The sequence below is a fragment of the Rattus norvegicus genome, chromosome 4 (assembly GCF_021556685.1).
Source record: "Rattus norvegicus strain SHRSP/BbbUtx chromosome 4, alternate assembly SHRSP_T2T, whole genome shotgun sequence".
Lineage (NCBI taxonomy): Eukaryota > Metazoa > Chordata > Mammalia > Rodentia > Muridae > Rattus > Rattus norvegicus.
This window is the reverse complement of record NC_141537.1, coordinates 157,210,639-157,234,862: the sequence shown is the minus strand read 5'-3', so window position 1 is coordinate 157,234,862 and position 24,224 is coordinate 157,210,639. Positions and strand designations below refer to the sequence as shown.

General features: G+C 41.4%; 1 protein-coding gene across 3 annotated transcripts in view; it reads right to left on the bottom strand.

Annotated features, from left to right (window-relative positions):
* Positions 1–22,217, bottom strand: part of Mug2 (murinoglobulin 2) — a 72,842-nt gene extending 50,625 nt beyond the window's left edge. The window contains exons 1-7 of one of the 3 annotated variants that reach the window (XM_087658423.1): positions 21,994–22,207; positions 20,670–20,853; positions 13,582–13,741; positions 13,422–13,474; positions 4,823–4,843; positions 4,388–4,556; positions 3,936–4,020 (exon numbers count right to left, since the gene is read on the bottom strand). In XM_087658423.1, coding sequence (XP_087514549.1) covers positions 3,936–4,020; positions 4,388–4,556; positions 4,823–4,843; positions 13,422–13,474; positions 13,582–13,741; positions 20,670–20,853; positions 21,994–22,079 — 758 coding nt within the window. In that variant the 5' untranslated portion in view covers positions 22,080–22,207. 3 annotated transcript variants of the gene reach the window in all.
* Between the last annotated feature and the right edge of the window lie 2,007 nt (positions 22,218–24,224).

Genomic DNA, 24,224 nt, shown 5'->3' with positions numbered 1-24,224 from the left:
CATAGAAGACCTCATACCAATATTATCCAAACTATTCCACAAAATTGAAACAGATGGATCACTACCGAATACCTTCTACGAAGCCACAATTACTCTTATAACTAAACCACACAAAGACACAACAAAGAAAGAGAACTTCAGACCAATTTCCCTTATGAATATCGACGCAAAAATACTCAACAAAATTCTGGCAAACCGAATCCAAGAGCACATCAAAACAGTCATCGACCATGACCAAGTAGGCTTCATCCCAGGCATGCAGGGATGGTTTAATATACGGAAAACCATCAACATGATCCATTATATAAACAAACTGAAAGAACAAAACCACATGATCATTTCATTACATGCTGAGAAAGAATTTGACAAAATTCAACACCCCTTCATGATAAAAGTCCTGGAAAGAATAGGAATGCAAGGCCCATACCTGAACATAGTAAAAGCCATATACAGCAAACCAGTTGCTAACATTAAACTAAATGGAGAGAAACTTGAAGCAATCCCACTAAAATCAGGGACTAGACAAGGCTGCCCACTCTCTCCCTACTTATTCAATATAGTTCTTGAAGTTCTAGCCAGAGCAATCAGACAACAAAAGGAGGTCAAGCGGATACAGATCGGAAAAGAAGAAGTCAAAATATCACTATTTGCAGATGATATGATAGTATATTTAAGTGATCCCAAAAGTTCCACCAGAGAACTACTAAAGCTGATAAACAACTTCAGCAAAGTGGCTGGGTATAAAATTAACTCAAATAAATCAGCCTTCCTCTATACAAAAGAGAAACAAGCCGAGAAAGAAATTAGGGAAATAACACCCTTCATAATAGTCCCAAATAATATAAAATAACTAAGTGTGACTTTAACAAAGCAAGTAAAAGATCTGTACAATAAAAACTTCAAGACACTGAAGAAGGAAATTGAAGAAGATCTCAGAAGATGGAAAGATCTCCCATGCTCATGGATTGGCAGGATTAATATAGTAAAAATGGCCATTTTACCAAAAGCAATCTACAGATTCCATGCAATCCCCATCAAAATACCAATCCAATTCTTCAAAGAGTTAGACAAAACAATTTGCAAATTCATCTGGAATAACAAAAAACCCAGGATAGCTAAAACTATCCTTAACAATAAAAGGACTTCAGGGGGAATCACTATCCCTGAACTCAAGCAGTATTACAGAGCAATAGTGATAAAAACTGCATGGTATTGGTACAGAGACAGACAGATAGACCAATGGAATAGAATTGAAGACCCAGAAATGAACCCACACACCTATGGTCACTTGATTTTTGACAAAGGAGCCAAAACCATCCAATGGAAAAAAGATAGCATTTTCAGCAAATGGTGCTGGTTCAACTGGAGGTCAACATGTAGAAGAATGCAGATTGATCCATGCTTATCACCCTGTACAAAGCTTAAGTCCAAGTGGATCAAGGACCTCCACATCAAACCAGACACACTCAAACTAATAGAAGAAAAACTAGGGAAGCATCTGGAACACATGGGCACTGGAAAAAATTTCCTAAACAAAACACCAATGGCTTACACTCTAAGATCAAGAATCGACAAATGGGATCTCATAAAACTGCAAAGCTTCTGTAAGGCAAAGGACACTGTGGTTAGGACAAAACGGCAACCAACAGATTGGGAAAAGATCTTTACCAATCCTACAACAGATAGAGGCCTTATATCCAAAATATACAAAGAACTCAAGAAGTTAGACCGCAGGAAACAAAGAACCCTATTAAAAAATGGGGTTCAGAGCTAAACAAAGAATTCACAGCTGAGGAATGCCGAATGGCTGAGAAACACCTAAAGAAATGTTCAACATCTTTAGTCATAAGGGAAATGCAAATCAAAACAACCCTGAGATTTCACCTCACACCAGTGAGAATGGCTAAGATCAAAAACTCAGAGGACAGCAGATGCTGGCGAGGATGTGGAGAAAGAGGAACACTCCTCCATTGTTGGTGGGATTGCATACTGGTACAACCATTCTGGAAATCAGTCTGGAGGATCCTCAGAAAATTGGACATTGAACTGCCTGAGGATCCAGCTATACCTCTCTTGGGCATATACCCAAAAGATGCCCCAACATATAAAAAAGACACGTGCTCCACTATGTTCATTGCAGCCTTATTTATAATAGCCAGAAGCTGGAAAGAACCCAGATGCCCTTCAACAGAGTAATGGATACAGAAAATGTGGTACATCTACACAATGGAATATTACTCAGCTATCAAAAACAACGAGTTTATGAAATTCATAGGCAAATGGTTGGAACTGGAAAATATCATCCTGAGTGAGCTAACCAAATCACAGAAAGACATACATGGTATGCACTCATTGATAAGTGGCTATTAGCCCAAATGCTTGAATTACCCTAGATGCCTAGAACAAATGAAACTCAAGACGGATGATCAAAATGTGAATGCTTCACTCCTTCTTTAAAAGGGGAACAAGAATACCCTTGGCAGGGAAGAGAGTGGCAAAGATTAAAACAGAGACTAAAGGAACACCCATTCAGAGCCTGCCCCACATGTGGCCCATACATATACAGCCACCCAATTAGACAAGATGGATGAAGCACAGAAGTGCAGACTGACAGGAGCCGGATGTAGATCGCTCCTGAGAGACACAGCCAGAATACAGCAAATACAGAGGCGAATGCCAGCAGCAAACCACTGAACTGAGAATAGGACCCCTGTTGAAGGAATCAGAGAAAGAACTGGAAGAGCTTGAAGGGGCTCGAGACCCCATATGTACAACAATGCCATGCAACCAGAGCTTCCAAGGACTAAGCCACTACCTAAAGACTATACATGGACTGACCCTGGACTCTGACCTCATAGGTAGCAATGAATATCCTAGTAAGAGCACCAGTGGAAGGGGAAGCCCTGGGTCCTGCTAAGACTGAACCACCAGTGAACTAGACTATTGGGGGTAGGGCGGCAATGGGGGAAGGGTTGGGAGGGGAACACCCATAAGGAAGTGGAGGGGGGAGGGGGATGTTTGCCCGGATACTGGGAAAGGGAATAACACTCAAAATGTATATAAGAAATACTCAAGTTAATAAAAAAAATAAAATGTAAAAAAAAAGAATTAGCAGTGTAAATTAATTAATTAATTAATAAACAAAAAACATAGGTTCTTAGCTCTATTAAGGACCTAGGAAGACCTGGTTTTCTCCTTTTTGTGGTTTGAAAAGATTAAGTAACCAAACCAGGATCCTCAGCTACTAGATGATGGGGCTGAAATGAGTGGGGAGGATGGGAAATAATGCAGAGCCTAACACACCTCTCAGTCCTTGGCCTTTGTCCTATTGTTTAGTTTTTGAGCTGGTTCTCTGGAATGAAAAGCCAATGTAGGCTGGGGTGTGTCTTCTGTTTGATTCAGGCACATACTGCAAGTTCCTTCTTTATGGTTCTAGACTTAAATAGAACTTTTATTGGTTGTAGTGCAAGGCCCTCATTTATCAGGTCCAGAAATTCAAGCAGAAGGCTGAGATGTCTAAGGTTAAACTTGGGTGGCAATGGTTTGAGGTGGAGGCAGACAGGAAGCTCTTGTCTCTCTGTTCTTTCTGTCAGACCATAAGAGGTCAGGGAGATGCCTTGACTTAGTGCTTATGTTCTCTTCACATGGGTCAGTGGATCTTATTAGGTCCCTTCCTGTCTCCAAAGGCAGGAGCTCTTTACTGCCTCAAACAATTGATTTTATCCATTGATATCAGCAATGGACGCAGAGAATGATTGCACTGCGATTGATGCAGAGCAGTAAAGGACACAAATGAACAACACAGGGGAAATGTTCTAGTTGGGGAAGGACACAAGTGTAGCATTTCTACATATTCTAAAATGAGGCATTATTCCAGGGATCTTCTGTGTCCGAGTACATTCTTAAGGAAAGAAGGACAGAAGCAGGTAACTCACGTTGCACAGGCAGTCACACTGATTATCTCATCGTACACAGAGATGGCGTTTGGAACCTTCACATCGACACCAAATCTGGGAAGCACTAATGGGAGAAAGAGAGAGGAGATGCTCAGAGAGGAGATGTGAAATGTGTTGTCTTGTTGCCTAAAGGATCATACTCTGTCCAGAAATAGAGATTTCACATTATTAAGGCAATGTCCTCACCCCCAATAAAGTTAGAATGTTGAGTGGTTATGTGCTATATCACTTCTTGCAAACCACAGGGGTATCTACTTGATTAAACAAACAAACAGAAAAACAACAAAACAAGTAATTTGCTTCTGAAAAATCCCAGGACTTTCTGGAAGTTGGGAGATGAATAGCCTTAGCTAGAGTCAGATGAAACCCAGCCTAAAACCCAAAGAAACCTATGATACCCACTTTCTCTTTTTGGTTTCCCCAATCCATACCGAATTCCATGACGGTGAAGGAATGCTCTTCCTTCACTCCTGACTGTTTGAGAACCACTATCTTGTAGGGGCCCTGAATGGGCTCTGCTGACAGGCTGAAGGACAGTTGCTTAAGCCCATTCTCAGTCTTAACGTCTTGCCACTGCATAATTCGGTTCATTTTCGGATCCTGTGAATGAGGGTGTAAATTTTCTAAGTTATTGTAGTGTTAAGTATAACAATGCTTCTAGGATCACTGTGCTGGTGATAGAAGCACTTGGGAACTCAGTTATATTTCTTTGGGGAAAAAGAAATAACAGTGAAGTGGGAAATAGCAAACTAGTTATCTCGAATGGCAGGGGGCTACTGATCCAACAACATTCAACAACATTCCACCATCAGGTTACTTTTATCAGATTGATTTCTCTCTGATTATGAAACATTTAAATTTCTTACCTCAATGTAAGCCAGAGGAAACTGAAACACAAGAAAAATGTTAGGTTAGAACAGCGGGTCACAACCCCTTTGGCAAAACTCTTTTCAAAATTATTTACATTACCATTCATAACAGTATCAAAATTATGGTTATGAAGTAGCAATAAAAATAATAGAAAATGTGGTTGGGGGCTACCACAACATGAAAAACTACATCACAGGATGGCAGTATTAGGAAGGATAAGAACCACTGATTTAAAAATGTCACCCAACACAGCAAATTCAATAGATTTATAGAGTAGGCCCTAGGATGGGAGTTTCAGCCAAAATTTAATGAACTTAATATCCAGTAAGAAAGTCAAGTGTAAGCCTATTCACCACCAAAGAGAACTTTTCAGTATATTTTCTAGAACTCTTACGAATCACTCAATAGATTGGAACTCACAAACAGAAATTTGAGGGACATCATCAGTATGATTTCTCTGATGTTCTGGGAGACCCACCCTGAGCATTTATGGAGATTACAAAATTTAATGTCCAAAGCAGGAATATTTTTGATGTGAAGTGTCTTTAGAAGCTTTAAATATATGTAATCAAAATGTCTAACTTGGGGGTGTCCTGGGTAAGCCATATATACCCACAATACACCAGGCAGCACCTTCTCATTCCCTGTATAATGAGCTACAAAGGGTAATACCTTGTGTAGTCAGTACTCACCTTGTGAAAACAGTTCAACATAATAAACCAGTACCTAACTCTGACTGAGAAATATAAAGAAATGACTCAGTCACTACTCTTGCTTCACAGGAGAGTTGCTGCTGACCAGGGCAAGGGCTGAATGGTCTGAGTGTCTGTGGATGAAGTGTTTTTGATCAATTAGATGATGTGTACACAGTAGAGACAGACAGGGACAAAGCCATTAAAGGTTCTTTAGTAACTGAGCTGTCTGAAGTGGCAAGGTATTTCAGGTGAGCATAAACTTAAAGAAGACACAGCCACTTCTAGCAGTGAACAAGGGAGAGGACAATCCAGTTGTCAGGGAATTTTAGTGATGTTGAACTCACTTCTGAAAGCCTAGGAAAATAAACCATGACAGCAATGGTGGAAATGTGGTACACGGGTACAAAATGGAATTTTATTCAACTGTAAAACATGAAGTCAGAAAACATGCAATGGATAAAACAACAACAGCAAAAATTAGACAGGTAAGGCAGGCTCAGAAAGGTCCTTTCCCAAATGTAGCTCCACAATTCAAATATTTAGGGCTATGTGTTTAATCTGGAGTACCCTTGGAAGGAAAAAAACTAGAGGAGGCTGCCTTCTAGGTGGGAAATTCCTCAAGTAGGGGAGATAGCGTGATGCAGGTGACATGAAATCACAGTGTACTAGGTGGGGGACAGAAAGTTGAAACTGGGATGAGTGTGTGGGGTGGGAGGTGGGAGAGGAGAGGGAGAGAGGTGAGAAGAGACAGAAGTGAGACGTGAGAGTGTGAGAGGGAAGGGGGAGGGTGTGAGAAGGGAGAGGGGAGAGGGGAAGGTTTGAGAGGGAAGGGGAAGGGTGGGAAAGGTGAGAGAGGAGGGTGTGAGAAGAGAAGCAGGAGGGTTTGAGAGGGGAGAGAGGCAAGGGAAGGTGTGAGAAGGGAGAGAGGAGAGCTAACCAATACTAAGGATCTGTGAAAAAGCCATGTGGAAATTCACTGCTGTACACAGGAATTGAGAAACATAAGTTGAAAGGAAAGGTAGAAGGAGAGGCATTGCATGTCTAGATGATGCTGTACCTCAGGGTCAAGGGTCACTAAACAAAGGTCTCAGTGCTAGGCATGAGATATTACTCAATGACGTGTTTGTCAGGGAGGCCAGAGAGATGCCCCGAAACAATAAAGCATCTTGTTACTCTTCTTGATTGCCTGCAGTAACTAGTTGATAATATTCTATTGTGCAAGACACCGCACACCTTAGATAAATGGTGGAGAGAAATGAAGCTGATACTGTGGCTTCCTCCCTGCTTAGCAGCTTTCTCGGTGCTACAAGGTAGTGTAGAGATTGCTGCAGGAGAGCAGACATCTATGGTCTCATCCAGCTGAGAACCCTATGGTGTAGAACACCGACCTGCCAGGTAAGATGTGCCCATGCACTAGCGGCACAACTTTTATGGTGGCAACCAACTGATCCCTGATTAGGTTTGAATTTGGTTCTGCAAGATGGAGTTCATACCAGGTACTGAAAACCCAGTCAACAACCCATGACTGCGGAAGTCTTAAGCCCAAGGGTCAGGGCCTGGGGACGATACTTTGGTTTAACTTAATAATCATGGTGCTAAGCTGCCTTCTTAATGACTTATGCTTTTATTCATAGACAAATACTACATTCAGATGGAACGAGAAAAGCTTCACTCAGTGTGACCTGCTTTCTGGACAAAAGGCACCCTCCATGTTTGTGACTTATCTCCTGACCTCTGAACTAACTGCTAATAGGACAGACACCTTCTCCTTCCTGTTTTCACTTTCACCTTTAAGTATGGAGGAGGAAGAGGAGGAGGAGGAGGAGGAGGAGGAGGAGGAGGAGGAGGAGGAGGAAGAGGAGGAGGAGGAGGAAGAGGAGGAAGAGGGGGAGAGGAGGAGGAGGAGGAGGAGGGGGGGAAGGAGGAAGAGGAGGAGGGGAAGAGGAGGAGGAGGAGGAGGAAGAGGAGGAAGAGGGGAAGAGGAGGAGGAGGAGGCAGAGGAGGAGGAGGAAGAGGAGGAGGAGGAGGAAGAGGAGGAAGAGGGGAAGAGGAGGAGGAGGAGGGGGGAAGGAGGAAGAGGAGGAGGGGGAGGAGGAGGAGGAGGGGGGAAGGAGGAAGAGGAGGAGGGGGAAGAGGAGGAGGAGGAGGAGGAAGAGGAGGAAGAGGGGAAGAGGAGGAGGAGGAGGCAGAGGAGGAGGAGGAAGAGGAGGAAGAGGAGGAGGAGGAGGGGGGGAGGAAGGAAGGTGAAAACTGAAGTTTGAATTTTATAGGATTAGGATGAACGAAGGGGGGAAAGGGGTACTCATTGACTTAACACACTTTAAGAACATCACTTTAGTCAGGCAGGCATGGTGGCATATGTTTTAAAAGTAGAAATATTAGGCAGAGGCGGAGGCAGAGGCAGAGGCAGAAGCAGAGGCAGGTGAATATCTATGAATTCCAAGCCATCCTGGTCTACATACAATATTCCAGGTCAGCCAGAATTACATGGTGAAACAAAACAAAATAAAACAAAACAATAGACACAGCAAAGTAATTAAATTTGTGAAGTAAAAAACTATTCACAGAAGTCCTACATATGATATCCTTTAATCTCATCCTTGAGGCCCTGGCCTATATGGACATCAAAGAAAACTAAGTTATAAAAACGGTGAGTGAAGAAGTAAAACTGTTACTATCGACTGGGGGACTAAATATTAGACCAGTTCCAGGCAAGTTGAAATACTGAAAGAGGAAACAAAAACAGATCATAAAAATGGTGAAATTCTGCTTTCTTCCTCACACTCCTGATCTCAGAAAAATGCCTTAGGGCTCTACCTCCTAATACTAGGGCACCTCTGCAGTAGACCAGTCTGTCACAAGGCTAAGACCAGGACAAGTTTACCCTAAAGTTTCTGTCTTTGATCAAACTGATCAACCGTAAATTAAAGAAAGAAGACATCTCAAAGATCCTTAAAGGTCTCAGTCTTAGAGAGAGACAGGAGTTCGCACTCCCCTCCTACAGAGTCTTCTCACCCATGTGTCTACTCTCTCTCTCTCTCTCTCTCTCTCTCTCTCTCTCTCTCTCTCTCCTCTCTCCTTCCCTCCCTCCCTTCCTGCCTCTCTACTTCCCTCCCCCCCTTCAGTGTGTGTGTGTGTTTCCTCGGCTCTGATAAAAGCCTTTCTTCAGTGGCCGATTTTTGTCTGCTCTGTGCTCAAGGTTTTTCCTGCCATTTATTCTTTAAGTGGCAGAGAAATGTACCCTAAACAGTAATAGCGAGACCACCTTATAACCAGCACACTACACGTATTGGAATCCAAGGTCAGTCAGTTTTACTAGTGAATCCAGCAAGATCAACATGATAAAAAGTAATGAGGCATTTAGAAAAATTTTAATTGCACTGAAAATTTAGGCAACAAATTATAAATTCTATACATTCATTCACTCATGACAACTATTGTTTGAGGAATAAGTTAACCTCAGATAAGAAATCCAGTATACCTAAGAAGAATATTGCAAACCATAAGGAATATATAAAAAATCTAAAATAATAGATATATATGCATTGGAGAGAAAAGGTTGTTATTATTCATACTCTTTCAAAAGCAATATGTTATTAATATGTCAATCAAATCTCCAAGGCTGACTGTAGAAGTGCAACCTGATAGTAAAATTTATATAAAACATTCAGGAGCAGTTGATGAAATTCCAAAGAAAAAATTTATTCACGGAAGCGAATTTATCCTAAATAAAAATGGAAGTGCACTCCTCTGAGAGACTCAACCAAGCATCTTAGTGAAGCAGATGCAGATACTGACAACATTGGATGGAGCTCAGGAACACTTATGGAAGAGTAGGTTGAAGGATTGAAGGTCACAAAGGAAGTACAAACCCCATGTAAAGACCAACAGAACCAACAAACCCCGACCGTGGGAGCTCTCAGAGTCTGAGCCATCAGACAAAGAGAATACATAAGCTAGAATGAGCCTCCGTCCCCTCACATCCCCAACTCCATGTGTAGCAGATTGGCAGCTCAGTCTTCATGGCTACCTTGTCTGGCCTCAGTGGGAGAGGATGAGATTAATCTGGCAGACTCGATGTGCCATGGTGGGGGAGATACATAGGGGAGGCCTCATCCTTTCAGAGAAGGGGAGAAGTGGGAGGGATTCTGAGGGAGGGACTGGGAAGGGGAACAGTGTTTGGGATGTAAATTAACTAATTAAAAAGGAAATATTGAAACTATGATGTCCACTCTCCTTTGGGGAGGTGAACAAAGGAAGGGAGACACAGTTGGCAATGTTCTGGCTGCCAGTGTAAGGACTTGGGTTTCATCCTAGGATGCACAAGTATTTTCAGTAATCCCAGATGGAGATGCAAGGAGAACAGACAGCTTTTAAGGGGTCACAGGTCAGGCAGCCTAACCTGACCATCAAGTCCCAGGGCAGTCAGAGGCTGTGACTCAGAACCCAGGTTGAATGATACCCTAAAACTGACACCTGAGATTGTCAGATTGTCTTCTGGGAAACACACACACACACACACACACACACATACACACACACAACTGAACACGTACTACACAGCCACACAAAGTACTAGAAAGTGAGTCAACAACTGCGGTGTTTTGAGTAGGAGTGACTTCCAAAGACTCATGTGTTGAAATGTTTGGCTCATAGGGAGTGGCACTATTAGGAGGTGTGACCTTGATAAACTAGGTGTGGTCTCATTGGTGGAAATATGTTACTGAGTGGGTGGTCTTTGAGGTCTCAAATGCTCAACCTATGCACAGTGTGCTGTCTGCGGTTTAAGACGTAGAACTTCCAGCATCTATAGTACCATGTCTGCCTGCTTCAAACCATGAAAGTGGACTAAACCTTTGAAATTGTAAGCCAGTCCCAATGAAATGTTTTTGTTTTTTGTCTTTTTATAAGAGTTGCCATAGTCATGGTGTTGCAGAAGAATAATAAAACCCAAGACAACCTACATGGAAAGTTTACAGTGTTATAAGCTTATAGTCATAGGTAAGGAGATTGCCGGATTGTCCAGCAGAATCAAGCACACACACATACACACACACACACACACACACACACACACACACACACACAAATGAATGATGGAACTAGACATAATGATCCTAAGTTGAGGCAATCCAGACAGAGAAAGACAAACATGATGTCTCTTATAAGCAGACATTAGCTGTAAAGTAAAAGGTAATTATATTTGAATCCACAGTCCCAGACAGGTTAATTAACAAGGAGGACTTTAGGGGATACATGGATCTTCCTGGGAAGAGAAAACAGAATAGATTTTGCAGGTGGACTCAAGGAGGGTGGGGAATGAAACAGGAGGGATCAGGTCAGGAAGGGAGAGGAGGAGGGAGAGAGTGTAGGGTGAGATGATTGGAATAGGAGACATTTGGGGGATGATGTGGAAACTTCCTGGAATCTATGAGGGTGACCTTTGTGAGGACTCCAAGTAATGGATAATATGGGGCCATCTTCTATGACCAGGCAAGGCTCTTAGTGAAGAGATTTTGACACCAACCCAGCCACAAAACCTTTGACTCACCCCTGTCCTACCAGCAAGATGTGCCAAGGCAGTGGTGGCTCAGAGCTTGTGGGAGCAGCCAACTAATGACTGCCCTAACTTGAAGCCCAAGGCATGAGAGGGAGCCCATGCCCCATACTGCTTAGAAGGCCAGGAATGAGAAGCTAGATGGTTCAGGGACCTTGTATAGAACCAAACTCGACTAACTGAGGGGGAAAGGGTCAATGAAATGATTCCTAATGATATCCTGCTATACTCAAATGGCCAGTGTCCAGCTCAGTCATCTTTAGCAAGGCTTTCCCCCAGAAACTTATGGGAGCAGATGCAGAGATCCACATCCAAACAATAGGCAGAGATTGGGAAACCCTGAAAAAGTGGGAGGAAGGATTGTAGGAGATAGAGGGGTCAAGAACATCAAGAGAATGTAGCCCTCAGAATCAGTAAACCATGACCCATAGGAGTTCACAGAGACTAAAGTGACAATCATGGAGCCCTGTGGGCTCTGTGCTAGATTCTCTGCATACAGTGCTGGTTTAGCTCAGGGTGTTTGTGGGAGTCCTAACAGTGGGACTGGGAGTCTTTGACTCTTTTGCCTGCCCTTGGGACCCTCTATCCCATACTGTGTTGTCTTGCCCAGCCTTTATATGAAGGTTTGTACCTAGACGTATTGTATCTTGTTGTGCCATATTCAGTTGATAACACTGGGAGGGCTATTTTTTTCTGAAGGGAAATTGATTTGGAGCAAAGGGGAGGTTGCGGGGAGACTAGGAGGAGCAGGGGGAAGGGAAGCTAAGGTCACGATGTTTTGGAAGAGAAGAATAAATCATAGAAAAAAGAAAAATATATATTTGATAAAAATTTTACAACAGATTATTGGGATAAGTAGAACTTTTAGAGTCTCCAAAAAATTGTGTCTATTGTAATTTTCTATTTGTAAAGAACAAATTAAGTAAAAGCTGATTGAGATTTTGTTTATTTTTTAAGTTTTCTTTTAAGATTTTTTAAACAGTATTTTCTAATGATTTTTATCCCTTCTGGATCTACTTCCTTTCCCTACATACTGGATTAGTGTTCTCTCCTTTTTCTCTATCCATTAAGTACAATTTGTGCTGCATACCCTTATATTCTTGGAGTGGACTTCCACTGGAGGATGGTTGACTTAGCAGGGTCTATCCTAGTAAAGATAACTGACTTTCTCCCAGTAGCTGTCCTAACAAGAACTCCTCAGCTAGGGTTTGGACTTCGTGTCCATCTCCCCTCTCCATAGCAGTGTTTTGCATATGCTTGTGTATGCTAATGCAACTGTAAGTTCATATGTGCAGCCACCATGCTGTGTTAGGGATTGTTCCCTTGCATGCATTCTGGATCTAACAGGATTCACCTCTGCCTCTTACGGTTTTTCTTTCCTCATGACACAATAATCTTGGTGTCTTGGGAGGGAGGATGGGATTTAGATGTTTAATTTAGGATTTCATATTCTACAGTAAAGCTGGTACAGACGGGAACCATCACCCCTATGGGCTGGTTTCCATATAGCTAGAAGGTGTGATGCATAGTATCAGTGGGGGGAGATAACAAGCAACCTCACCCAGTTATGAAGCCTATAAACTATGAGAACCACTGTCCAGGTAAGACATGCCCACTGGTGGCACAATAGTGGCACAAATGACAAGGAAGTAACTAACCATTGTCTGACTGGACTTAAGTCCAATCTGTGAAAGATGAAACCCACACACTTGGAATCATAGGCTTTATGCATCATAGGCCCCATGTGAGAACACACTATCATTGTGCTAGAGGTCACAGTTTTAAGCCAACTGTTGCTGATTTATCTTTATGTTTCTAGATTCAAGCATCCCTCATCCCTCTTCAAAGAACCGTCTATTCATAGGACAGAATATTTAACACAGATACACACAACTGGCCTAAGCACAGAGCACAAGAGATTGAAATGCAATTTTATTCTTAGAAGAATCCATCTAGTGAAGAACCCAAGTGTTAAATACAAAGTTCTAAAAATAATAGAGACTGTGTGAAAAATATCCCTGTTACACTAGGAATGGATTTCTGAGGGATGGCACAAAGTAACAGAATCTGCAAAAGAAATGAATGAAAAACCTAAAAGGTTCTATACAGTATAAGTCTCCACAGAGTATGAAGAAAACCCAGAGATACTTATCCAGTAATGGAGTCCAAAGAAGAACAGTCACATATAAGGAAGCCAAAGGTAAAAGAGTAAGGGGTATAATTAGGCAAAAGAACAGAATAGAAAAAAAGGCTAACTCATGTCCCAGAAGGAGCTGGAAATTAGAATATTGCTCTGACATTTTGTCTTGAAGAACCAACCAATACCCACGTGTAAAAACTCACCAACTCCTTCAGGGGGTATAGATTTTTATCCATAGAGACAACCCGAAATTTAACTGGAAAAAGAGAAAGAATTTTCTAGTGAGTTCCAAAGACCCAGACCTTCTTCACACCATGTTTAGGTTGGTGTCTTAATTCCTTTGCCCACTGTGGAGCTTCATACCTGACTGTCCTGGCTTGTACACGGGCTTATCAGTCTGGACAAAGACAACACTTTCTTTGTTCTTCACAAGCACCACATGCCTTTTGCTGAATTTATGCTTTGCCCCTTCAATGTTGATGTCGAGTGACTCCTCCTCTTCAGAAGAGGGCAATCTAGGGATCTGAGAACAACAGGAACACAGACCCTTCACCATCTCCCTCTACCTTTCTTACATTACCTCATTAACCTTTTCTCCTTCCACCTCCCAGGAAAGAGGTGGAGGCTCCATCAGTTTCTGTTTAAGTATTACATGGAGGGAAAAAATTGTCAGGAAAAGAAAGGGATGAAAAGAAAAATCATTTTCTGTATGTCAGTGGGAGTTTATGTGAACAATAAAAACAGTCATTTTTACAGAGTAAATATAATCTTCATTGAAAATTAACTCGACCGCCGGAACCTGAAGGAAACAGATAGGATAAACAGTTCTCTGCACCCAAATCCCGTGGGAGGGAGAGCTAAACCTTCAGAGAGGCAGACAAGCCTGGGAAACCAGAAGAGACTGCTCTCTGCACACACATCTTGGACGCCAGAGGAAAAAGCCAAAGACCATCTGGAACCCTGGTGCACTGAAGCTCCCGGAAGGGGTGGCACAGGTCTTCCTGGTTGCTGCCGCTGCAGAGAGCCCGTGGGCAGCACCCCACGAGCGAACTTGAGCCTCGGGACCACAGGTAAGACCAAATTTTCTGCTGCAAGAAAGCTGCCTGGTGAACTCAAGACACAGGCCCACAGGAACAGCTGAAGACCTGTAGAGAGGAAAAACTACACGCCCGAAAGCAGAACATTCTGTCCCCATAACTGACTGAAAGAGAGGAAAACAGGTCTACAGCACTCCTGACACACAGGCTTATAGGACAGTCTAGCCACTGTCAGAAATAGCAGAACAAAGTAACACTAGAGATAATCTGATGGCGAGAGGCAAGCACAGGAACCCAAGCAACAGAAACCAAGACAACATGGCACCATTGGAGCCCAATTCTCCCATCAGAACAAACATGGAATATCCAAACACACCAGAAAAGCAAGATCTAGTTTCAAAATCATATTTGATCATGATGCTGGAGGACTTCAAGAAAGACATGAAGAACTCCCTTAGAGAACAAGTAGAAGCCTACAGAGAGGAATCGCAAAAATGCCTGAAAGAATTCCAGGAAAACACAATCAAACAGTTGAAGGAATTAAAAATGGAAATAGAAGCAATCAAGAAAGAACACAAGGAAACAACCCTGGATATAGAAAACCAAAAGAAGAGACAAGGAGCTGTAGATACAAGCTTCACCAACAGAATACGAGAGATGGAAGAGAGAATCTCAGGAGCAGAAGATTCCATAGAAATCATTGACTCAACTGTCAAAGATAATGTAAAGCGGAAAAAGCTACTGGTCCAAAACATACAGGAAATCCAGGACTCAATGGGAAGATCAAACCTAAGGATAATAGGTATAGAAGAGAGTGAAGATTCCCAGCTCAAAGGACCAGTAAATATCTTAAACAAAATCATAGAAGAAAACTTCCCTAACCTAAAAAAAGAGATACCCATAGACATACAAGAAGCCTACAGAACTCCAAATAGATTGGACCAGAAAAGAAACACCTCCCGTCACATAATGGTCAAAATACCAAACGCACAAAATAAAGAAAGAATATTAAAAGCAGTAAGGGAAAAATGTCAAGTAACATATAAAGGCAGACCTATCAGAATCACACCAGACTTCTCGCCAGAAACTATGAAGGCCAGAAGATCCTGGACTGATGTCATACAGACCCTAAGAGAACACAAATGCCAGCCCAGGTTACTGTATCCAGCAAAACTCTCAATTAACATTGATGGAGAAACCAAGATATTCCATGACAAAACCAAATTTACACAATATCTTTCTACAAATCCAGCACTACAAAGGATAATAAATGGTAAAGCCCAACATAAGGAGGCAAGCTATACCCTAGAAGAAGCAAGAAACTAATCGTCTTGGCAACAAAACAAAGAGAATGAAAGCACACAAACATAACCTCACATCCAAATATGAATATAACGGGAAGCAATAATCACTATTCCTTAATATCTCTCAATATCAATGGCCTCAACTCCCCAATAAAAAGACATAGATTAACAAACTGGATACGCAACGAGGACCCTGCATTCTGCTGCCTACAGGAAACACACCTCAGAGACAAAGACAGACACTACCTCAGAGTGAAAGGCTGGAAAACAACTTTCCAAGCGAATGGTCAGAAGAAGCAAGCTGGAGTAGCCATTCTAATATCAAATAAAATCAATTTCCAACTAAAGGTCATCAAAAAAGATAAGGAAGGACACTTTATATTCATCAAAGGAAAAATCCACCAAGATGAACTCTCAATCCTAAATATCTATGCCCCAAATACAAGGGCACCTACATAAGTAAAAGAAACCTTACTAAAGCTCAAAACACACATTGCACCTCACACAATAATAGTGGGAGATTTCAACACCCCAATCTCATCAATGGACAGATCATGGAAACAGAAATTAAACAGTGATGTCGACAGACTAAGAGAAGTCATGAGCCAAATGGACCTAACGGATATTTATAGAACATTCTATCCTAAAGCAAAAGGATATACCTTCTTCTCAGCTCCTCATGGTACTTTCTCCAAAATTGACCATATAATTGGTCAAAAAACGGGCCTCAACAGGTACAGAAAGATTGAAATAATCCCATGCGTGCTATCGGACCACCACGGCCTAAAACTGGTCTTCAAGAACAATAAGGGAAGAATGCCCACATATACGTGGAAATTGAACAATGCTCTACTCAATGATAACCTGGTCAAGGAAGAAATAAAGAAAGAAATTAAAAACTTTTTAGAATTTAATGAAAATGAAGGTACAACATACCCAAACTTATGGGACACAATGAAAGCTGTGCTAAGAGGAAAACTCATAGCGCTGAGTGCCTGCAGAAAGAAACAGGAAAGAGCATATGTCAGCAGCTTGACAGCACACCTAAAAGCTCTAGAACAAAAAGAAGCAAATACACCCAGGAGGAGTAGAAGGCAGGAAATAATCAAACTCAGAGCTGAAATCAACCAAGTAGAAACAAAAAGGACCATAGAAAGAATCAACAGAACCAAAAGTTGGTTCTTTGAGAAAATCAACAAGATAGATAAACCCTTAGCCAGACTAACGAGAGGACACAGAGAGTGCGTCCAAATTAACAAAATCAGAAATGAAAAGGGAGACATAACTACAGATTCAGAGGAAATTCAAAAAATCATCAGATCTTACTATAAAAACCTATATGCAACAAAACTTGAAAATCTTCAGGAAATGGACAATTTCCTAGACAGATACCAGGTATCGAAGTTAAATCAGGAACAGATAAACCAGTTAAACAACCCCATAACTCCTAAGGAAATAGAAGCAGTCATTAAAGGTCTCCCAACCAAAAAGAGCCCAGGTCCAGACAGGTTTAGTGCAGAATTCTATCAAACCTTCATAGAAGACCTCATACCAATATTATCCAAACTATTCCACAAAATTGAAACAGATGGAGCACTACCGAATTCCTTCTACAAAGCCACAATTACTCTTATACCTAAACCACACAAAGACACAACAAAGAAAGAGAACTTCAGACCAATTTCCCTTATGAATATCGACGCAAAAATACTCAACAAAATTCTGGCAAACCGAATTCAAGAGCACATCAAAACAATCATCCACCATGATCAAGTAGGCTTCATCCCAGGCATGCAGGGATGGTTTAATATATGGAAAACCATCAACGTGATCCATTATATAAATAAACTGAAAGAACAGAACCACATGATCATTTCATTAGATGCTGAGAAAGCATTTGACAAAATTCAACACCCCTTCATGATAAAAGTCCTGGAAAGAATAGGAATTCAAGGCCCATACCTAAACATAGGAAAAGCCATATACAGCAAACCAGTTGCTAACATTAAACTAAATGGAGAGAAACTTGAAGCAATCCCACTAAAATCAGGGACTAGACAAGGCTGCCCACTCTCTCCCTACTTATTCAATATAGTTCTTGAAGTTCTAGCCAGAGCAATCAGTCAACAAAAGGATGTCAAGGGGATACAGATCGGAAAAGAAGAGGTCAAAATATCACTAATTGCAGATGACATGATAGTATATTTAAGTGATCCCAAAAGTTCCACCAGAGAACTACTAAAGCTGATAAACAACTTCAGCAAAGTGGCTGGGTATAAAATTAACTCAAATAAATCAGTTGCCTTCCTCTATACAAAAGAGAAACAAGCCGAGAAAGAAATTAGGGAAACGACACCCTTCATAATAGACCCAAATAATATAAAGTACCTCGGTGTGACTTTAACCAAGCAAGTAAAAGATCTGTACAATAAGAACTTCAAGACACTGAGGAAAGAAATTGAAGAAGGCCTCAGAAGATGGAAAGATCTCCCATGCTCATGGATTGGCAGGATTAATATAGTAAAAATGGCCATTTTACCAAAAGCAATCTACAGATTCAATGCAATCCCCATCAAAATACCAATCCAATTCTTCAAAGAGTTAGACAGAACAATTTGCAAATTCATCTGGAATAACAAAAAACCCAGGATAGCTAAAGCTATCCTCAACAATAAAAGGACTTCAGGGGGAATCAGTATCCCTGAACTCAAGCAGTATTACAGAGCAATAGTGATAAAAACTGCATGGTATTGGTACAGAGACAGACAGATAGACCAATGGAATAGAATTGAAGACCCGGAAATGAACCTACACACCTATGGTCACTTGATTTTTGACAAAGGAGCCAAAACCATCCAATGGAAAAAAGATAGCATTTTCAGCAAATGGTGCTGGTTCAACTGGAGGTCAACATGTAGAAGAATGCAGATCGATCCATGCTTATCACCCTGTACAAAGCTTAAGTCCAAGTGGATCAAGGACCTCCACATCAAACCAGACACACTCAAACTAATAGAAGAAAAACTAGGGAAGCATCTCGAACACATGGGCACTGGAAAAAATTTCCTGAACAAAACACCAATGGCTTATACTCTAAGATCAAGAATCGACAAATGGGATCTCATAAAACTGCAAAGCTTCTGTAAGGCAAAGGACACTGTGGTTAGGACAAAACGGCAACCAACAGATTGGGAAAAGATCTTTACCAATCCTACAACAGATAGAGGCCTTATATCCAAAATATACAAAGAACTCAAGAAGTTAGACCGCAGGGAAACAAATAACCCTATTAAAAATGGGGTTCAGAGCTAAACAAAGAATTCACAGCTGAGGAATGCCGAATGGCTGAGAAACACCTAAAGAAATTTCAACATCTTTAGTCATAAGGGAAATGCAAATCAAAACAACCCTGAGATTTCACCTCACACCAGTGAGAATGGCTACGATCAAAAACTCAGGTGACAGCAGATGCTGGCGAGGATGTGGAGAAAGAGGAACACTCCTCCATTGTTGGTGGGATTGCAGACTGGTAAAACCATTCTGGAAATCAGTCTGGAGGTTCCTCAGAAAATTGGACATTGAACTGCCTGAGGATCCAGCTATACCTCTCTTGGGCATATACCCAAAAGATTCCTCAACATACAAAAGAGACACGTGCTCCACTATGTTCATCGCAGCCTTATTAATAATAGCCAGAAAATGGAAAGAACCCAGATGCCCTTCAACAGAGGAATGGATACAGAAAATGTGGTACATCTACACAATGGAATATTACTCAGCTATCAAAAACGAGTTTATGAAATTCGTAGGCAAATGGTTGGAACTGGAAAATATCATCCTGAGTGAGCTAACCCATTCACAGAAAGACATACATGGTATGCACTCATTGATAAGTGGCTATTAGCCCAAATGCTTGAATTACCCTAGATCCCTAGAACAAACGAAACTCAAGACGGATGATCAAAATGTGAATGCTTCACTCCTTCTTTAAACGAGGAAAAAGAATACCCTTGGCAGGGAAGGGAGAGGCAAAGATTAAAACAGAGACTGAAGGAACACCCATTCAGAGTCTGCCCCACATGTGGCCCATACATATACAGCCGCCCAATTAGACAAAATGGATGAAGCAAAGAAGTGCAGACCGACAGGAGCCGGATGTAGATCGCTCCGGAGAGACACAGCCAGAATACAGCAAATACAGAGGCGAATGCCAGCAGCAAACCACTGAACTGAGAATAGGACCCCTGTTGAAGGAATCAGAGAAAGAACTGGAAGAGCTTGAAGGGGCTCGAGACCCCATATGAACAACAATGCCAAGCAACCAGAGCTTCCAGGGACTAAGCCACTACCTAAAGACTATACATGGACTGACCCTGGACTCTGACCCCATAGGTAGCAATGAATATCCTAGTAAGAGCACCAGTGGAAGGGGAAGCCCTGGGTCCTGCTAAGACTGAACCCCCAGTGAACTAGACTGTTGGGGGGAGGGCGGCAATGGGGGGAGGGTTGGGAGGGGAACACCCATAAGGAAGTGGAGGGGGGAGGGGGATGTTTGCCCGGAAACCGGGAAAGGGAATAACACTTGAAATGTATATAAGAAATACTCAAGTTAATAAAAAAGAAAGAAAATTAACTCTAAGACATGAGAGAAACTTAGCTCTAACTCTGAAACTGAGGTAGAGAGAATGGTAATGTTTTAACAGTGGTAGGAATTAAGTCTTGAAGAGAGGTCCTGAAGAAGAAACCCAGCCCTTATTCAGGATCTCAGGATTATGCATAGGAGCTGTGGTCCTAATTTGATCAGTGCTGTTTGAAAGTTTACTAACTCAGCACCAGGAAGTGCTATGAACTGGAGAACCCTTTCTTTCTCTGGGATGTGGGCTTTTTTGAGGGAATTCAATGGGACAAGTATTGAACCTTCTCAGTTCGGGGTGAGATGATGTATTCTATTTGTTTTTTGGATAAATGCTCTAAATTCCTATTGTTTTGAGTTCACAGATATATTTTTAGATTAACCTTTTTTTGGAAACATGTATGGGTATTGTATGTACATACTCACACGCATGTGCATAAGTATGTAAACAAATCAGGACGGGTACTTAGTACTCACAGTGAAGGAAACACAGTGGAACAAGTCCTTGTCAACCACAGGCTCATCGAACAGTTTTCTCGTTCCCCTTTGAGATATCAAGGAAGCTGTCACAGTCACTGTCTCATTCAGATGGTATAGATGCAGGCAGATTTTCTCAGGGGTCTCGGTGTAGAGCTGGGAAGGGACCAGCACCATATACTTCCTGGAAAGGAAGGGGTTCCGCACAGCTGACGACAGATGTCATTGTCTATAACTGGAGTTTCATCACAGTCACCATTACCATCCATGTTTCAACAGTCTGAGATGGCAGGTTGACAGTGTGGCAGTGTCACAGTTTGTCACACAGCAGAGTGGAAAGACAATTATTAACTCGTCAATCACCAGCTTCAGCAGTGATACCTGCCAGGGCAGGTTTGAATGGCATGTACTCCCTTCACTAAGCAACCAGCATGCACGTTCTAGAAAGTTTCTACTTTTTTAAATGAAAATCCGGGAGGAATAATTGTTATTTTTATAGAAATTTATCAAGATTTTTTTCATTAACATTTTTAATCTGTAAAAATAACTCAATACCCGGTTTTTATTTTGGGGTACTTTTCAACTGATGATTTATAATGTGACTGTGAAATTCACACTGGTATAATTCACCTATGTTATACTTGAGCAAGTGCCAAAGGCTATCTGTAGGAATCATTCTCTACCTTTTCCTATAATTAGAAATTTTTGCCCCCCAAAATCTAGTTGGTCATTGCTATATCACAGTATGCAAAAATATCACTAGCTTTCTTTTCATTTTTACCACCTTAAATATAATTTTTATGATCACAGATACAAATAAAATCACTCAACAATATAATCCTAATTATATGGTTATTATGGCCATCAAATAACAAGTTCCAAAGTCTTTGATATATAAGGAGAGTATTGTTTTAGGACACAAACATCCACAGGGTTCTGATGTGCCAGACATCTAAATCTATCTGAAGGGTAAACCAAAGGCTACACATTCCCAACCAAGGATGCCACTCAATTAAATGCTTATTTTCAAAGTGATTAAATAGTTTCAACAGCTGAGAATGTCTCTGATGATTGGGATTTGAGATACTACTTGTTCAGTAATAAGAGCAACATTATTCCGAATCACAGCACACCTCAGTTTAACACTGGTTGCTTTAGAGTTGGAAAAAAGATCACCTAGAATCGTATGATAAAATATATATAATTGTTAATTAAAAAGCAAAAAGAATTTTAGGAGATTTTCAAGGGAAGGAACTGTGAACGGAAATGGATAGTTTCTGATTGGAGGAGGGATAATGTGGAAGAGGGCCTTGGTGGTACTCACGAATTTCCAAAGAGTAAGGAAGCAGAAGATAGGAAAGCAAGCAGAACTGAAAAAAGGCACAGCTGAGCCTCTCTATTCTTCCACATGATGGAAGGACAAGAGGACAGGACGACAGGACAAAGCTTATGCTATTCTTTTCCTTAACACTGTTTCCAGAGTCCTCCAATCCACAGCAGCTTATTTATGAGTCCTCTCTGTAAACAGAACTCTGCCCAAGGTGTTCAAAAAGCAAAATAGAATATTTGTTCTCTGTGAATGTCACTGTGTTCAGTGGTGGCCAGAGCACAACTCAAATAAATTACAACAGTTGCAGGAAAGGTGCCAGGGGATCTGTCGACAGTGTTGGTAAAGGATCAAGGCCACAGATTTTGCTTGGTCTGAATTAGAGCAGACTTTCTCATCTTAATGACCAGTAAGCCTTCTCCGTGCATGACTCTGCTATGATTGTGTGACATTTACCACCTCACTCTCTTCTACTCACTTAGAATCTAGTAGCACGCTCTGGGATGTGGCATCTCCGTTTCTCTCCTTTCTTATTTGAGAGTCACTAGAGTGGTCCAGGTTGGAGATTTTAAGTTCTCCTGTCTCTGTTCAAGTATCTACTTTTCTGGGTCTTGTGTATAAAAAGGGGACTGTGGATACTGGGCAAGCTCAAAAACTCCCCTGTTACAAGTCACTGTGCATAAATCTTCTTTGTTAGAACAGAAACCCACAAACCTGATCTTCTATCTCTGCGGTTTACTAGGAGGCCAGTGTAACCTGTGCAATTACAGGTGATTGTGTAAAATGATGAGGTATCAATATTTGGGACACAGCTCCATTCCTTTGGAAGGTAATTAAGGTATGAGTTGGGAACCACATTAGAATTTCTAGTCTAGGTCAGAGGGCTGTTTAGTTTTGCAATGATCCTGTGACATTGGTTTGAGAGGGAGGTATAGCATAAGCTGAATCAACTTTAATGTTGAGACACTGAGTAGAAAGAAAGAACATGCTAGAAGGGAATGTAATGCAAGCATGTAAGCGATGAAAAAATTAAAACTCATGCCTGGCATGCTGGTGCATGCCGTTAGCCCCAAAACTCAGGAGGCAGAGGCAGGCACATCTCTGTGATTTTGAGGGGAGAGACTACAAAGCTAGTCCAGGACAGCTAGAACTTTCACAGACATATGCCTTGGTTTGAAGGGAAAAACAGCACAAAACTTATGTATTTCTCTGATTGACCTCTGTACCCAAATTAATCAATAGGAAGCTTGTGCTAGATGCAGGCTTGCTGGTTAACTTGAGTTCAACCTTAGTTCAGATACTTGGTTTTTCCCAGGTGTAGGGGTTTAATGAGAGAAGAGTAGAAAAAAAAAACGAAAAGATAGCCGGTCATGGGCACATGGAGGGGGGCGGGGTTTGGGGACAAGAGCAGTGAAGAACATAGAACAAGAGGGGGTAAGAAGGGAGGAAGAGAGCAGGTCAGATCCTTTAAGATAGAGCCTGAACCCATGCTGGAGATGGTCTGGTCTCTCACATTGACCATGAGAGTCAGAGACACTCAGGTATGAGGGAAACAGGACATGTATTAAGACGTATTGTTCATTTTATTGCTTCAAGTTATGTGCGAAGATACTAACACAAGAAATAAAAACAACAGTGGGAAAAATACAGAGGTAGTTTTATATTTTAACTTAAAAATATCGGTTATGTCTAAGGTATGTCGATCAAGAGACACTTATTTCCTAGACATATGGAAAACAAACAAAAACTATCAGAAAAAAATAGAACATGGTGTGATGAATAATATGTTTAAAAGATTAAAATAATATAAAACAAAATGGCTCTAACCTGGGAGCTCAGTCGGCCGAGGAGAAATGTCTTTTCTAGAATGAGAAAATTATACCTGGAATTACCTGATTTGTTTATGTAAGATAACAAATCAGGTGTTTTCAGTCCTGTAAACAAACTTGCTTGCCTCTGACAGCATGAAAGATGTGTGCTTTTCTGCATATAGGTCAGATGTGTGGCTGGTTGCACATAAGCAGGAAGTAGATACCCTTGTGAGTTTTGCCTTTATAATCCCCTTACTAGTGTAATTCATAGCTACATCTTGAGAGTGCTCTCAGATTCTGTTCTGGCACCATGAGTATCTGGTGCTGGTTAAGAACTGTCATTTCAGAAAGATGAAATGTTAATCAATAGTGTTCTCTTTTTCCTCTTTTTCAAGCCTCTGTGTGTGAGTGTGTGTG